General features: G+C 41.8%; 1 protein-coding gene across 1 annotated transcript; it reads right to left on the bottom strand.

The window, feature by feature from the left end:
- Nucleotides 1–4,198: 4,198 nt before the first annotated feature.
- Nucleotides 4,199–16,758, bottom strand: nkrf (NFKB repressing factor). The gene is made up of 3 exons (XM_067997255.1): nt 16,268–16,758; nt 9,494–9,615; nt 4,199–7,574 (listed from the first exon to the last, which is right to left on the bottom strand). Exons 1-3 carry the CDS (start codon nt 16,474–16,476, stop codon nt 5,629–5,631), a joined length of 2,277 nt encoding a protein of 758 aa, XP_067853356.1. The 5' UTR covers nt 16,477–16,758; the 3' UTR covers nt 4,199–5,628.
- Between the last annotated feature and the right edge of the window lie 289 nt (nt 16,759–17,047).

Below are 17,047 nucleotides of genomic sequence, written 5' to 3'. Positions count from 1 at the left end.
AGAGGTTATAGACAGGCTGGTAGAATGGGTGGAGACATGGCAGATGAAATTTAATGCAGAAAAATGCGAAGTAATACATTTTGGTTGGAAGAACGAGGAGAGGCAATATAACTTTGAGGGCACAATTCTGAAAAGGGTACAAGAGAGATCTGTGGGTATGTGTGCACAAATCGTTGAAAGTGGCAGGGCAGATTGAGAAAGCTGTTAAAAAAGCATACGGGATCCTGGGCTTTATAAACAGAGGCATAGCGTACAAAAGCACGGAAGTCTTGATGAACCTTTATAAAACACTGGTTCGACCACAACTGCAGTACTGTGCCCAGTTCTGGGCACCGCATTTTAGGAAAGATGTGAAGGCCTTAGAGAGGGTGCAGAAAAGATTTACTAGAATGATTCCAGGGATGAGGGACATCAGTTATGTGGATAGACTGGAGAAGCTGGGGTGGTTCTCCTTGGAACAGAGACGGTTGCGAGGAGATTTGATAAGAGGTATTCAAAATCATGAAGGATCTAGACAGAATAGAGAGAAACTGTTCCCATTGGCGAAAGGGTCAAAAACCAGAGGACATAGATTTCAGCAAAAGAATCAAAGGTGACATGAGGAAGAACTTTTTTTTTTTACAGTGAGTGGTTAGGATCAGGAATGCACTGCCAGGGAGGGTGGTGGAGGCAGATTCAATTGTGGCTTTCAAAAGGGAACTGCATAAGTACTTGAAAGGAAAAAAATTGCAGGGCTATGCAGATAGAGCAGGGGAGTGGGACTAGCTGGATTGTTCTTGCATAGAGCCGGCATGGACTGGATGGGCCAAGTGGCCTCCTTCCGCCTGTAATCTATGATTCTAACTTTAAATTAACATTAATGCAAATAGCTAATGGTTATCGCTTTTTGGTCGATATAAACAACTGCCTGTTTTAAACGTGGATGTTTTAAGCGGTGGAGTCTGTATTTAAAATGATTAAGGGGTAGATACAGAGAAACTATTTCATCTGTGGGGTATCAGGAACAAGGGGGCACAATCTTAAAATTAGAGCTAGGCCATTTAGAAGTGAAATCAGGAAGCATTGTTTAACACCAAGGGTAGTGGAAATCTGGAAGCTGCTCCTCCAAAAGGCTGTAAATACTGGGTGAATTGCAATTTTCAAGACTGAGATTGATAGATTTTTTTTGGGTAAGGATATCAAGGTTTATGGAACAACGGTGGGTAAATGGAGTTGAGGTACAAATCAGCCGTGATCTAATTGAATGGAGGAACAAGCTCGAGGGGCTGAATGGCCTACTCCTGATCCTAGGCAGAATCTTACATTTAAGAAAAAGCTTTCCAAACTGATGGGGTAGAACAGTGAGCTTGAGACAAGCAGAAGACTTTGCTATAATTTAATATTTCTTTGCATTTCCCTTGTGTTACTTGAGTGTACATTGTTACTATATTCTTTCTGAATGATCAATTTTTGGTGACAGGGCTTGCAAGGTCACCGTCAGCTTCTTTCTCCCACTTAGGTGATCAACAGTTCCAAGGAGAACATTCCTCAAATTAAAGTTCAGATTTTGGGCCTGTATAATTTTCACATTTCCTCAACTGCCTGACTTATTGAAAAGAATTCTTCTGAGTTTATCCTATCTGTATCTTATTTTCCTACATCAAATTTTGTCTTTCGTACCTGCCTCAGTTTCACCTGCATCTCTTAACTAATCTCCTCACTTCCCCCACCATCTGTAATATGCTTTCCTTCCTTCATTTCTTCTAATAGGCCTTCACCCTTTTCCTGCCCCTCCTTGGTCCCAGCTGTTATCTAATGCCGGCTGCATTGACAACACGCTAGCTGCTACTACTAGTGGCCTTCCACAATCCCACAATTTGCATTAAGTAGCGCTTGTCAGTGACACATCACAATTTAAATCTTGACCGCTTCAGTTGGTCTCTGAAATAAGGAGTAATTTCCTATTTTGGCACGAAGTATCAGCGTTGGTTCCGAGGAAAGTTGCTTTTATTCTGCCCTAATATTGCACCTTACCCCCACTACGAGAAGAGCACCTTTACTTCATCAATGTGAAAATTCCATTTACCATTCCAGCCATCTTGTGGCCTCATTGAGCGAGGGAAGTTTGTTATCATCCACTCTCCTCACCTAATTTTCAAAGAAATACAACAGGTAAATTCACCACGGGCCAGACAGAGGCATGGAACATAGTGGGCAATTATAAAGAGATCAAATCAAGAGGAGATCAAATTCCAAAATCAGCTGCAGTTTCAGTCCAACCACCTGGATAACATTATCTACAGGAGGCATGGTTAATAAAGTCGCAAGTAGTGTTTGTAGAATCTGTTTTGATTTTAAGTTACATGGTAAACAAAGTTCTCCTGATCTACACAATAGTTGACTAAGTGAGCTTGCATGGTTCATTTGTCCTAACTGTTTTGTGTATTTGAACTCTCCACTAGAGTTGCGAAAAACAGAGCAGTAACTGTAAATATGCATACAGGTGGTTCTGGACCAATCAGGGATACCACCAAGCATATCACAGTAAGAAAGGAGTGGGAGGTGCAGTTTAACATTTTTTAAAAAGGTAATCCTGATAAGTGTCCTTATTGAACTCCTTTAACAGTTTTCACAGCAAATGGGTAAAATCGAAATGCTGACAGAACTCCACCTAATAAAAACAGAATTTGACTAATTCAGTCACTATAAACCAGTCCAGAGTTGGAGGAATTCAGAGTTCTCGGAGGGTTGCAGGAGGTTACAGAGATAGGGAAGGGCGAGGCCATGGAGGAATTTAAACACTAGGGTGAGAATTTGAAACTACAAGACCCTTGTTGAGTTAGACAAAGAATTCAGTACTAAATTTGATGAATAGATTTGGGCCACAAAATCGTATCACTGGATTAAGACAACCTAGAAACGTATTTTTCCATTGGACCCTTTTTGCCAGCAGAAATGTTTCATTAATCAGGGCTAGGTACAAAGTCAAGAAAGCAATCTTTATTCCCCATCTCACATGAAGGAAAAGCAAATATTCCCCTTGAAATAAATACAGTTTAACTGATCATAAATGGGGCATCAGTAAGAGTGCAACAATTAAACTCAGCACCTCTGGGCTTAGTGGGGGAAATTAGTTGTTTCCTACTGCTGATCGCTAGCCAGTAACTCCTCAACTGGTAATTATGTGTGAGATCATTGGGTGTAGTATCAGGCTCAGCTGTAATGGCCCTCAGTATCAAAAAGTCTGCTGGCACTTATACATGAAGAGTGTTATGGGGAGGGCTGCTGGCACCTGTGGAGCCCACACTCTCCGTTTTATTAACCAGTATCGACCCTGATGGTCTAGTGGATAAAGCATCATCCACTGAAATACTAAGCCAGAAGGTCCCAGGTTCAATTCCTGGCCTGTGCTAAATTAGCTGATCTCTGCAGATCAGCAGTTGGATCACTACAAATGACTCGAGAGGGGAGAAGGGGGGGGGGAAATTACCTTGATCACTGTCAAGTGACCCTCACTGGAATTGCACGAGTGCTGATGTCAGCCAAGAACAGGATTGGGCTTGCCTGTCCTCCCTTCACGGTCAAATAGGCTACTGATACTCACTGTTAGGCTCACACAGAATGGCTGGACAAGGTGCCATAGGGCTGCTGGTATCTATGGATCCAAACCCCAAGAATAAACACCTTAAGCGCCATCTGGAGAGAAGGGGGAGAAAGGGAAGAACAGGGGAGAGAAAACAGTACATACTCAGCATGAATATCCCAAACAGCAAATATCACCAATTCAGTTTGATGTGATTTTGTTTCTTTTAAAAAAAACAAAAATTTAGAACATCTTTACATGATATTTCCAATATCCAGAGCAGAGGAAATATAATTTATATCTATCCATTTACTTTTCAAAGTAGGTTGAAATAAACTCTCATTCTCAAATTTCCAAAAGCACACAGTGCAGGTTCGTATTGCCTGGATGATGAGAAACAAAACAATCCTTCGTTACATTCTTCTTTGTTTGTCCGATTCCATACTGAATTAATTCAGAGAGTTTATTAGCATTGGCTAACAGTTACTATCAGATACATAATGAGCAATGCAAAGTTAGTTCACTATTTCCAAGTAAAAGTCTTCATTAAAAAATATTTTATTCCAGTCAAAAAAAATTAAGGTATTCCGTAACCCCATTTTAGTACACCAAAAAATACAATAACTAGAATCTGAATCCTTTCACTGATTTTTAATGTTGAATTTACACCTTAATGTTCCCTCAAAGCCAAAGTCACCCAGTAAGCAGACTGGCATCCTGCACACCTTATAGTGCAATGCTGCTTTGACTCAGATGCCAGCTGATGAACTTCTAGGGAAAGAGGTATTTGACCACACCAGTGTTACATAATGGGAATCTCAGCAGAGTGTCCTAGTACAGAACTAAATGTACATTATGATTAACAGGTCAGAATCTAATCCTTCATCAACAAATAATCCCAACACACACTATACTGTCCTTAAAATAGTGATAATTCCACCTCGGGCATTGTACATTTACACTGTATAGGCCACAAAAGTTTGAGGTTCCAATCTTGGTCCATTCTGAGTCAGTTGACCTCATTCAGGGCTGCAGCAAGGCACTAGAATTGGCCTCCGCATCCTGGGTTAGGGAGGGAACTTGGCCGGGGCGGGGGGGTGAAGGAAAGAGATGTCACTCCTGAGCTCTTTCCAGCAACTCCTGCTGGCAAGTGCGTCTATGTATGCATCAGGTGAGGACAGTATTGGGCTGGCTGCAATATCCACTACATTTGAAGAGCATATTGACACTCACCGTCTAGGCCTCACCTTAAGAGTGAGCAGTTCAACAGGATACTGACGGTGCCCCAACACTACTGAAATCGAATTCCACCAAGGAGGAGGAGGAGGAGATGGGGAGGGGGCAAAGAATGCTGTCTGAATGCCAAACAGGATACAGGCAGTTAAGTGACAGTTGCTATAAAAATAGTTAAATTATTTACAGTTTAAATATTGCACTGTGGAACAATGAAAATGGAAAAATACAACTTTCTGTTCCAAATGTCATTCATTTTACAAACAATTTTCTGTTAGTCCAACTTTCTAGTGATTAGGGACTAGTATGGAAGAAGAAAGCTTAGGTCTCAACTACATTTTATTCCATCCGGTAGGGGAGGTGGTGATGAGAATCAAAAAACTAGTGCAACACGTACTGCTCAACAAATACCCCCATTTAAAACAAATAATGGTATTAAGAGATACACACTAACTTCAAGATCAACCGTCATAATTTAACGGATTTCACCCCTTTCCTCTTAATTGAGATGAACCACATCAAAACAGTTGTTAGTTCACTAGTAATTTCAACAGTGGCAGTTTATTACCATTTTTTGTAAATAACACAAGACAGTTATTTTTATACAAGGAAAAAGGTGATGCAGAAATACTGACAGTTCATTTTGGATGCCTTGTTTTGAACATCTACCCCACTGATGACAATTTCAAAACTGTAAATAATAGATGTAAATAAACTTCTATTGCAATTGAGAAACCATTTACAATAACTGAATTCAGATTACTGGGCAAAAAGTCTCGCTTCTGAAGAAAACTGCACATAAATAAAAAGGAAAAATTGGGCGGAGTTCTGCATCAATTTGAACAACCCGGCACTACCAATTCAAATCGGCCAACCTGTCCTTCCTGTGCAAGCTGGTTCATAATATCATCTATACGTACTTTTCTGCTCACAACCAAATAGCGCTCCTTTCCTTTTCCGTAGGATTTGCTCTTGAGACCATATTTGGCAGCCATTTGATGGATTTGCATTCGTTCTTCATTGGTCAGCTCTTTGGAAAAGGTCAGCTCCTCCTGCTTTTCTGAGCGGGCATAATTTTTGATAAGATCTTCTATATCTCGTTTGTTTAATTTAGAACCACTCTTGCTCATCTCTAAACCCAGGCCCTCCCTCTTGAACTGTTCTTTTACCATGATTGGCTCTGCAATACCCTCACCCTCCTTCCCTAAACCTCCCCCCTTCCAACCCATTTTTCGTAAAAGCTGATTGCCAATGTTGTCTTCTGTGATCTTTTGTTTAAGAGCTTCTTCTGCTGATCGTCCGAGAATTGCACTTCGAGAGATGGCTGCATCAGTGTTTCCTGGCTTGCTTGATTTTACAACTGGCTGCGTTTGCCTCAGTGCATCCAAAGCTTTCTCTGCCGCTGTATGCTTCACCAACTTCTTGGTTCCATAAGCCTCAGCAATAAAATGGTCTTCTATAAAAACACGGCACTGCCAAACTTGACTGGCCGTCAGCTGAAACTTGTAATCCACGGTCATTCTGTTGAATTGAGCTGAGTTGTTCAGAATGCATACAGCATTTTTTGCAGTCTCTAAAATGACAAAATCCTTCCAGTGCTTCTTTTTGAGTTCCCTTGAATGTCGATTGCTCTGCCTATTTGTTTCATTTCCTTTATTGGCTGTATCTTTGCTTGGTATTTTCTCGTCCGGTTTTTTGAGAGCAGGAGGAATGTCATTTCGAGGCGTGTTTTTCTCACACAATATTAAGTCGTCAATGAAATTGCTTTTACACTTGCGCTTCACAACCTGAACCGTCACATCTTTAAGGAACAACTTTAAGGCTTGCTCGGAAGCCCTATCTCGAGCTCCAATTTTGCTGCCGGCATAGCCTGTAGACAAGTAAACACCCTGACACCTCAACTCACAGGCATAGCCATCTGTCAAGACTTTCTTGTTTCTTGGTACATCAGCTGGAGGTATCTCCTTCAGTGAGACGTAGAAATACTGAGGGTTTGTTTTACATGTCTGAATGCAGCTGCTTAGCACGTCACTATGGTTCAGCTGGTTACTGAAGCCTCCAATAGCATTAAGCTTCCTTGACACAGATATCTGGAGCATATTAAAGAAATTCTGACGGCTCTTTATTGCAGATGCAGAAAACCCACCAGATGAAGACGCCTTGCTTGATAAAGGCTGCAGAGGTTCAGGAAGTACAGACTTACTGGCATTTTTCTTGGAAGATTTTCTACCCTTTGACCGCTTGGTCTGTGTGAAGCCCAGGCCCTTGTAGCCCTGTTTATTGCCAACTGGGGTCTTAGAAAAATCCGGTCCTCTCATAGTTGGATAAAGTTCTGACGGATTGGAATGATAAGCCTCATATTTTGCAGAATAGTTCTGTTGTATTTTAGACATGTAAGTGCTTAAACAGCTTATCCCTTTAATGCAGTTTCCACTTTTGCTTTCATTTGCATCCTTGAAGATGCTTTTGTACAAGGAGTCGTAATCAAATGTAGCAGAATTCTGAGAAGAGGCAGGAAGCAGTGGGCCATTTGAATTTTTGCCAGATTTGTTCATTTTTGAGGTGGAATGGGATTCTGTTTTCACCGAGTTCTCCTCAGTTTTAATCTGGGAATTTAATGGTAGATCATCTAAATCTGCCCACCTTCGTGGCTTGTCTGATTGATTTGGCTCTTTCTTCACGTCATCATCCTTGGTGCTGCTACTAACAAATGCAACTGGCTCAAATCGAAATGTAGGGCGGAATAAAGGAGGTTTCCGCTTTGCAGTTGGATTTTCACCTGAGACGGTGGACAGAGAGAGAGAGTGAGAGTGTGTTAGGTAGTATTTTCTAAACATTGCCTATCTTACATATCGACATGTTATTGCTTTTACTTTTAAGGAATTCAATTTGAAAACTTCAGCAATATGTGGCCCCAAGTATTGCTTGCTCTTTTGCTGATCTTCCAATGTTCATGCAATGGTAGGTAAAATCTCCATAACTTAAAGTAGTTCCCAACTCAACAGCTGGGGGTGAAGAAAGAATCTGTTAGGATAGTCCTGTTGGGGTCTCTTTCTAGGCTTCTTTTTCTGCAGTCAAATTGCATGTGCCCGTTTCAATACCATCTTTAGAATAAGGCTCCTAACTGCTTTTATTTGCTACATCACATGGAGATGCAATGAGATACCTCTGTAAGGAGCAACATCTCAATTTCATAGAGCTAAAATAAACACTTATCTTGATAGTTGAACAGTTCAAGTTAACCTTTCCATCACTAAAAGTGTTAGTTGTTAAACCTAAACAAACATTGGCAAAGTTACTTGCTGCATAATATATTTCCTCATTCAGCATACTATTGCAATTATCAGGCACACACAGGTTTAGATCTCAACTCCTAGAGCACGCTCTTCTAGGCCTTTCTGATGTTTTTAAATTTACATTTTCTGAAATTCATGAATGCCAGATACTGTAAATACACAGACACAAAACCACTTTAATATCTACAGAATCCACGTTTCTCAAAAGCCTAATTAATACATGCACTGAATATCAGGAGTCGACGCATTATTACATAATAGATACTGAAGCATTGATGTCACCATTTTGATCATTAGCAAGATTTAAACATAGGTTAACTGAACTATGCTCTGGAAACCGAAAATTGTGTGAAAATTCTACACATACCTAATATTTTACTGGCAAAATACATTGCTGAAATCTTTACATATAAACTGTTACAATGACCATGCACCAAGATGGAAATGGACAATGCTGTAGAATAAGATTTAGCCCTTATCACAAGTTTGAACACAGAGAATAGGGGAAGAAATATAAAATTTTAATACCTAAACATTTTAAACATATTTGAGGGATCAATTACATTCAAAAGATTTCACTTTGGGGATGTACTATTAAATAATTCCAAAAGCAGCATTTTTAGTTATTTAAAAAAAAACACATTGTGGCAAAAATAACTTTGTCTTGTCTACATTAAATTAAAAGAAATAAGAACAGGAACTGGGGTCTGGTGTAAGTTACAAAACACTTTATTCACCTCTGGGGTAAAAACAGCTCAGACTGACCAGAAGAATATCTTCTCTCTCCAAACTATAGGAATGTTACATTTTCAAACCAGTTCTTAGTGGGTGTGTGCCCATGAAACAAAACTGCCCATAATTTGGCACAAATTGGCAAATTTATTCAAGACTACAATAATCGCTCCTATTTGAAACAAATATCATACTGGTTTAATTGGACTTGCTTTTCTGAGATTGAGGATATTGGTGCAGAGCAGATGGAGCTTTACTCTGCAGCTCTGAGCTCTATCCAACCTGGGAGGCTTCATGCAGTTACGGAGTATAAAATGAGAGAATATTCAATTCCCCAGCACTGACACACATCCACAGATATAACATTAAATAGAAGAGATTTAGAACAGATAGCAGGAGAAACTTATTTTTAAACAGGGTGTTATGAGGCTGTGGAGTGCACTACTAGAGTTAGTGATTAAAGCAGAGAACATGTCAATGTTTAAGAATAGGTTAGATGAGTGGTTGAAGAAAAGGAAAATAAAGGGATATTGGGAAAAAAGCGGGCACACGGGTAGGACTATACTCGAGTGGAGGATAAACACAGATCGGTTGGGTTGAACTGTCTGTTTCCGTGTTGTAATTTCTATGTAACTGTATGTAAAAAGGTGACAGAGAATTCTTCACTTACCATTGTCAGAATTGGATCTTTTGTTGGTTGTGCTTCCAGGAACTAACTCACATGATCTTATGTCACCAACATCAATACCATCTGCCATTCGAAAGACCCTTTCTAAAAGGTCTGGGCTGTATCTATTAGTAAAAACAAACATATCCATATGCATCACTTTTGTTACATATCTGATAATTATACTGCAATATTAAACCGATTAATACAGTTGATTACAATAAACCTAAAATCATTACATACATGGTATACTGATACATATGGTTAACTATGCATTCCTTCTTGATAAACAAATTCTTTGCTTTGGCCCATCTCTTTCCGCCACCAATGCATCACACGGTCTTCAGGTGATTGGGTGAGACACTGCAGGTACAAGTTAATGCTTAATCAATCAGAAGGTATAGTCAAGATGTGAGAAAGGCATTTATACAACGCCTTTCACGTCCTCAGGACATCTCAAAGCTCTTTACAACCAATGGGCTACTTTTGAATTGTAGTCACAGTTGTTACATAGGCAAACACCGCAGCCAATTTCTGCACTGCAAAGCCCCACAAAAAGTAGATGAACAAATGACCAGATAATCTGTTTTGGGTTGCTTGAGGGAGGATACCAGGTGAACTCGCTGCTCATCAGCAAATAGTGCCACAAGATCTTTTACGTCCACCCGAGCTGGCAGTCAAGGGCTTGGTTTAACATCACATCCAAAAGACTTTGACAATGTCATACACACTCGGTACTGCACTTACGCATCAGCCTAGATTATGTGCTCAAGTCCGTTATGGCTTGTACCCACAAAATTCTTACAGTAACAACTAAGCTGAGCTGATACTTAAAAAAAAAACAAAATAAATCAAACAATTTTGAATTTAAAAACCATGAATGGACTTGCACCTAAGTTTTTAATCTTTTACTACAGAAGACCCTATCCTCATTAAAATTTGATCTACAGTACTGACTAGGTTCTAATTTATAGAAAAGGTATATACGGCCCCAGTTATCAACAAACAAGTCTTGTTAATTTAATAAGATTCCCACCTGTGTAGACCACGATTTGATTTTAATGTGTGAATGTGATTTTAAAAAAAACAAAACAATTTACACCCTATTTGTAACAAATCCTACTTTGTGCTCCTCTAATTCTCCCCCACCACCCGTTGCATCTTCCTGGGCAAGATACCCACACTAAATTCATTAATACCAAAAAGTGAGAGCAGCCTGAGGCTGTCCAACATCTACTCTGTTACTGTAAGGAAGTGCCAAGTCTCTGCTCTACATCTCCTTACAGAACATATATGCAATCAGGAACTCATAGGAACAGGCGTAGGCCATTCAGCCTCTCAAGCCTGTTCCGCCATTCAATGGGATCATGGCTGATCTGTATCTTAACTCCATATCCCTTAATAACCTTGGCTAGCAAAAATCTATCGATATCAGATTTAAAATTATTAATTGAGCTAGCAGCTACTGCTTTTTGTGGGAGAGTGTTTCATCCCTTGCATGAAGAAGTGTTTCCTAACTTCTCTCCTGAATGGCCTGGCTCTGATTTTAAGGTTATGTCCCCTGGTCCTAGACTCCCCCACCAGCAGAAAAAGTTTCTCTATCTACCCAATCAATTCCTTTCAAATTCCTTAAAACCTCAATCAAATCACGCCTTAACCTTCTATATTCCAGGGAATACAAGCCTAGTTTGTGTAATCTTTCCTCATAATCTAACCCATGGAGTCCTGTAACATTCTGGTGCATCTGCACTGCATTCCTTCCGCCAATATATCCTTTCTAAGGTGCAGTGCCCAGAATTATACAGTAGCCCAGATGTGGTCTAACCAGGGCTTTGTATAGCTGTAGCAAAACCTCCTTCCTTTATATTCTAGCCCTCAAGTTATAAAGGCTAACATTCCATTAGCCTTTTTGATTTTTTTTTGTACCTGACCACTACATTTTAATGATCTAGCTCTTCACCATTCAAAAATCTCAAATCGATCCTTTTTTGCTCCAAAATGGATGACCTCACACTTCCCTGCGTTGAAATCCGTCTGCCAGTTTGGCTCACTCACTTAATCTATCAATGTCTCTTTGTAATTTTATGCTCCTGTCTACACTACTTTTCAAGCCACCAATCTTTGTCATCGGCAAACTTGGATATATGACTCTATTGTGTTATCGAATTCATTCATAAATATAGTGAATAGATGAAGCCCCAGCACAGATCCTTGTGGGACACTAGTCACTTCCTTCCAATTCGAGTGCATACCCATTATCCCTACTCTCTGTCTTCTACCGCCTAACCAATCTCCCAACCAGGTCAATAATTTGCCTAAAATTCCATGAGCTTTAATTTTAGCTAGCAGTCTCTTACGTGGAGCCTTATCGAATGCCTGTTGGAAGTCCATATAAACTGCATCCATAGACATTCCCCTGCCTACTACTTTAGTTACTTCCTCAAAAAATTCAATTAGGTTTATTAGACTTGACCTACCCTTTACAAATCCATGTTGGCTCACTCTAATCAGCTCAAATTTCTTTAAGTGCTCAGTCACTCTTCCCTTAATTATAGATTTCAATAATTTCCCCACAAGAGATGTTAGACAACAGGTCTATAATTTCCAGGTCTCTCTCTCTCGCACCTCTCAAATAATGGAGGTACATTTGCAATTTTCCAATCTAAAGGGACAATTCCTGAAACGAGCGCGCTTTGGAAGATAATGGCTAATGCATCTACAATTTCCTCACCTACTTCCTTTAAAACCCTGGGATGGAAACCATCAGGTAGGTCCCAGGGATTTGGCAGTCTTTAGTGCCATTATTATTTCTAATACTGTTAACTTTAGTGAGTTCCAGTCCTTGATTTATTATTAGTCTCCCTGGAATGTCAAGTATATTATCCTCTTCCTCTACTGTGAAGACTAGCACCGTAATTATTCAACAAATCTGCCATTTCCTTATTTTCATATGCAATATTACCCGTATCTGTTTTTAAAGGGCCCACATTACCCTTGACAACCCTTTTTCTTCTAATATAATTATAAAAATGTTGTATTAATCTTAATATCCCTCTAGTTTCTTTTCGTATTCCTTTTTGCAGTTTTTACTATTGTTGTCTTCCTTCGCTGTTCTTTATGTTTCTCCCAGTTCCTTGGATTTACACTATTCTTTGCACTTTTGTGTACACTTTCCTTTAGTTTTATGTTATCTCTCTCCTCTTTTGTCGACCATGGCTGTTTTATTTGGTAAGTAATGCTCGTGCCTCTTAGGGGTTACATTCATCCTATTTTATGCTAAACTCTTTTTTGAACACCTCCTGAGTCATTGAATATATTCAAGGCTGAGATAGATAGATTTTTGGACTCTAGGGGAATCAAGGGATATGGGGATCAGGTGGGAAAGTAGAATGAAGGTCGAAGATCAGCCACGATCTGATTGAATGGCGGTGCAGGCTCGAGGGGCTGTATGGCCTACTCCTGCTCCTATTTCTTATGTTCTCCCACTGCTCATCTATAATTTTACCGGATAACAGTTCTGACCAGTTTGCTGTCGTCAGTCTCATCCCATTGAAGTTAGCCTTAAGAAAATCTAGAATTTTAGTAACTGTGTTAAGTTTCTCCTTTTCAAACCTAACACTGAATTCAATCATCTTCAGCCGCCTAGACCCTCAGCTCTGGAATTCTCTCCTTAAACCCCTCCACCTCTCTGTCCTCTAAGCTGCTCCTTAAAACCTACCTCTTTGACCAAGCCTTTGGTCACCTGTCCTAACAGCTCTTTATCTGGCTCGGTGTCAAATTTTGTCTGATAAAGCTCCTGTGAAGTGCCATGGGACCTTTTACATTGTTAACAGTGCTATATAACTGCAAGTTGTTATTATGATCACTGTTGTGGGGAAAACCACATGAACCCAGGTCCTACCACTCCAATGCTGCTCTTCCTCCCTCTCCCCCCCCCCCCCCCCCCCCCACTATCTGTGAAGTATTGAGTATAGGAAGAAAGCTTGAAAAACAAGGACATACACCTCAGTCACTCTATACAGTCAATTTCATAGACTCAAGCTAACCATTTTATTGCCTCCTAACTCCACATGTTTCATAGGGGGTTGACATTTATTTTACTCTGGCAGCTTATTCCATATGTTGGCAAGCATACTTCTTAATTTGCATTGAACATTACCGTTGGCTTATAATTATGCAAAAAATGTTTTCTTGTTGGCTAAAGTCTGCTGTCAATCATGTTCAAGAGTTCTTCTGGGCTAGGGCCAATGGCATACAAATCCAGTGCTCTCAAAAACTCGATGGGAGCATCCTTAGGGTCAGCATCTGACTCAACAGGCTGTGGTAAGAATCCTTCTGCATAGAGGTTTGGAAAGCCAGTGGAGTGTGCTGCACAGATAGAAGACATAATGAACTTGTTCAATAGAAGGAAGAGGACTTCACATTGCATCACCTTGCTAATGGTTTGGTTGCAGGCCCAGATGGTACTCATGCCGTATTCCTAAAAGCTGTACGCCGACAGGAAAGGAAATTAAAAATGGTCATGGTGAATAGTGTAAGGAACCGTCAACTCACCTTGGAGCTGCCCAACTTAAGCTGGTGAATAAGATTCTGTTTGAAGCACAAATACCATGTCATTTCAGAAGCTGTAGTTGTGGTTTCTTATCCACAAGGGGAAATCCTGGTGAGCTGGAAACTACTAAGGAATCACACCAACACTAATGGCTTTTCAGGTTGCTAACAGCAAACACATTGGATGCTTTGACAGTCCATGTAGTAATAAGAAAGGAAAAGTCTGGATTTCAATCTTGTGAGGAAAGCGCACGTCATGTTGCTGCTCTCTGTGTGATCTCAGAGGATTATAAGGCCCTGGAGGAAACGCGCTTGAGAAGGTGGGCCTTCTTCTCGAACCGCTGCAGTCCACGTGAAGGAGGTATTCTCACAATACTGTTTTCTACGTAGTTCCAGGATTTTGACCCGGCGACAATGAAGGAATGACAAGACATGCCCAAATAGGGTTGGTATGTGACTTGGAGGGGAACTTAGAAGTGATGGTGTTCCCATGCACCTGCTGCTCTTGTCCTTCTAGGTGACGAGGTCACGTGTTTGGGAGATACTGTCAAAGTCTTGTCAAGTTGCTGCAGTGCATCCTGTAGATAATACACACTGCAGCCACGGTACGCCGGTGGTGGAGAGGGTGCCGATCAAGCGGACTGCCAACAGCTGATAAAGAAGTTCTGACTTGAAACAATAGCTGCGGGAACAAATTACTTGGTGGCCTGGTATAATAGCACACACTCATATCTACGGTTTAGTGCCTACCTTGATTAGCCTGCAGAGCATCAAACAGATAATGGTCCTACCAGTTGGAGATGCAGTGCATAACACTGTCCAATGACATTTGGTCATGCATCCATGCTGTGATCAGGACAGTTGCAAACCACTCACAAATGTTATGGTTAAGTTGTTCTGCTCACCATGGTACTTGTGTGGAGCTCCTGACCTCTGGCCTCACACCAACTGAAGGCTCAAATCTACAGTTGTTTAATGACCTAACGACCGTAATGAGTAAAGCTGGACAAACTTTTGAGAAACTTATCAATATTTTGTGCTGGTAGGCTGTATGATTTTAGTTGGCTAATTTCGCCAGTACCCCTGCACACTCTTGAGGGTACCTAAACTGTGGTTCTGTTAACTTGGGCTAAGATCTCTGAACTAGTTAAGTGGGGGGGTGTCCTTACAGGGAAGTGCGTGTGCAATGCATTAGCCAACAGAAACTCTGCTTCTGTGGATTTCACAGTAGCCTGGTTTGGAGACTCAAATGTGGTGAAGGATGTGTGTGTCACACACCTGATCGACAAAAAGTTGTGTTTATAATCAATTCCTCTTCCACATATGAAGCACCTTAATAGCTTTAGGATCTTAAATATTCTACTTGGATTAGATTTCTTTATTCCTCTAAATTTATGGTCTCCATTCAATAACTGCAGCATATATCCCCATAACCCACTGGGAACCAATAATTGCAGCAAAAAAGCACAAGGGTCTTTGGAGAGACAAATCCCATCCTCCACTGTCATTTAAGACTGACTTGCTCAGCAAGTAACACCTGACCCTCGATTAGTGGCACCACCAATGACATTTCAACCATGGAGCAGCACTTCCATTCCATTCGTGTAAGACAAAGCTATTAGTTCCTCAGACCAAAATGATAACATTATATAACAGTAAACAGGCAACTGCAAACCTCTCCCTCTCTGCTTATTGGGCTGAAAGTGCTGAAATTCAAGAGGCAACGTCTGCCGCCCCATCAAACTAAATTCGACTTCAGAACGGAGAGCCTATCCTGATTAATATGAATGCAATCTGTTTTTGTTGAATCCCCCTCCCCTGAAAAAAAAAGTGAAGATCTTGGAAACCAGGCTTTCGGTACAACTGCCCCTGTGGCACAGACATGGGAAAGATGTCCAGCGGATGCAGAGTGCTGAGAAACAGGAGCGAAGTTACTGCTGGAAGTTGGGAGACGCTGTCCAACTAGTACAATAATGATCGAGGGAAGACAACATCCCAGTCTGGAGGAGGAGGGGGGGGGGGGGAAAGAGAGAGCTCCCGGTCTCCCCTTCCTGTTAAAATCCCTGCAAAAACCAGGGGCCTTCTCCCAGCTCCCATCACACAGCGACCACATGTGGTCGAGGAGCCCGCTCGGTGCCGATGCCGACGGCGGCGGCGGCATGCGGGAGTCGGTTGTGTAACAAAAGCCGAGGCCGCGGCCTGCTCTCCGCTCACTCATTCACTCACCTACAGCCCAGGAAGACGTGGTTAGTCCACACCATGGAGAGGGCGAGCAGCTGGTCCATCCTGTTGCCCGGGTAGTCCTGGGTGTGGCGGACGATGAACTGCCTGCGGATCCGCCAGTGCTTGTCGCTCTCCGACAGGCCGCGGTACTGCTCCGCCGAATCGGCCAGGTGCCGCTTCTGCCGGAGGAGCGAGTCCACGCCGGCCGCCATCTTACAGCCCAGGCCCAGGCGGCGTGCGCCCTACCGGTGGGGGTGGGGGTGGTGGTGGTGGGGGGGGATAGAGTATTAGTTATGGGGCGGGAGGGGGTAAAGAAGAGGTTGTTGGAGGGGAGAAACTCGATTGCCGAAACGGACCAACAATTTAGCGGCGGCGGAGCCCGCGACCACCGATCATCACAGCGCGCAAGCAAGTAGGCCCCGGTGCTGATCGCGGCAGCGGCTGAGAGACGCCTCCTGCCTTCCGCCCGGCGCCGCTCCAACTGCCAGCCTGAAACCACCAGCGCCCCTAGTGTTGGGTATAAGGAGGCGCCAGGGAGCTGCTCCCGGTCCCCGGTCCCCGGTCCCCTCCCCCACACAATGCATCTGCTCTGGTGTCACAAACGCATTTCCATCATCACACGCCGCCCTGACAACAACAACACAGCTGTTAGCGGCAGCAGTGAGATTTAGCAACATCACGTCTGATTGCAAAACATCATTTTTGCATTTGCATCATATATATATTTTTTTTACATCAAAATAGGTTTCGGGGTTTAAAACCCAAACCAGCGACATTGGCACC

Source organism: Heptranchias perlo, chromosome 15 (assembly GCF_035084215.1).
Source record: "Heptranchias perlo isolate sHepPer1 chromosome 15, sHepPer1.hap1, whole genome shotgun sequence".
Classification (NCBI taxonomy): Eukaryota; Metazoa; Chordata; class Chondrichthyes; order Hexanchiformes; family Hexanchidae; genus Heptranchias; species Heptranchias perlo.
Note: the sequence above shows the minus strand (reverse complement) of the source record. Positions and strands in the feature narration are given on the sequence as shown.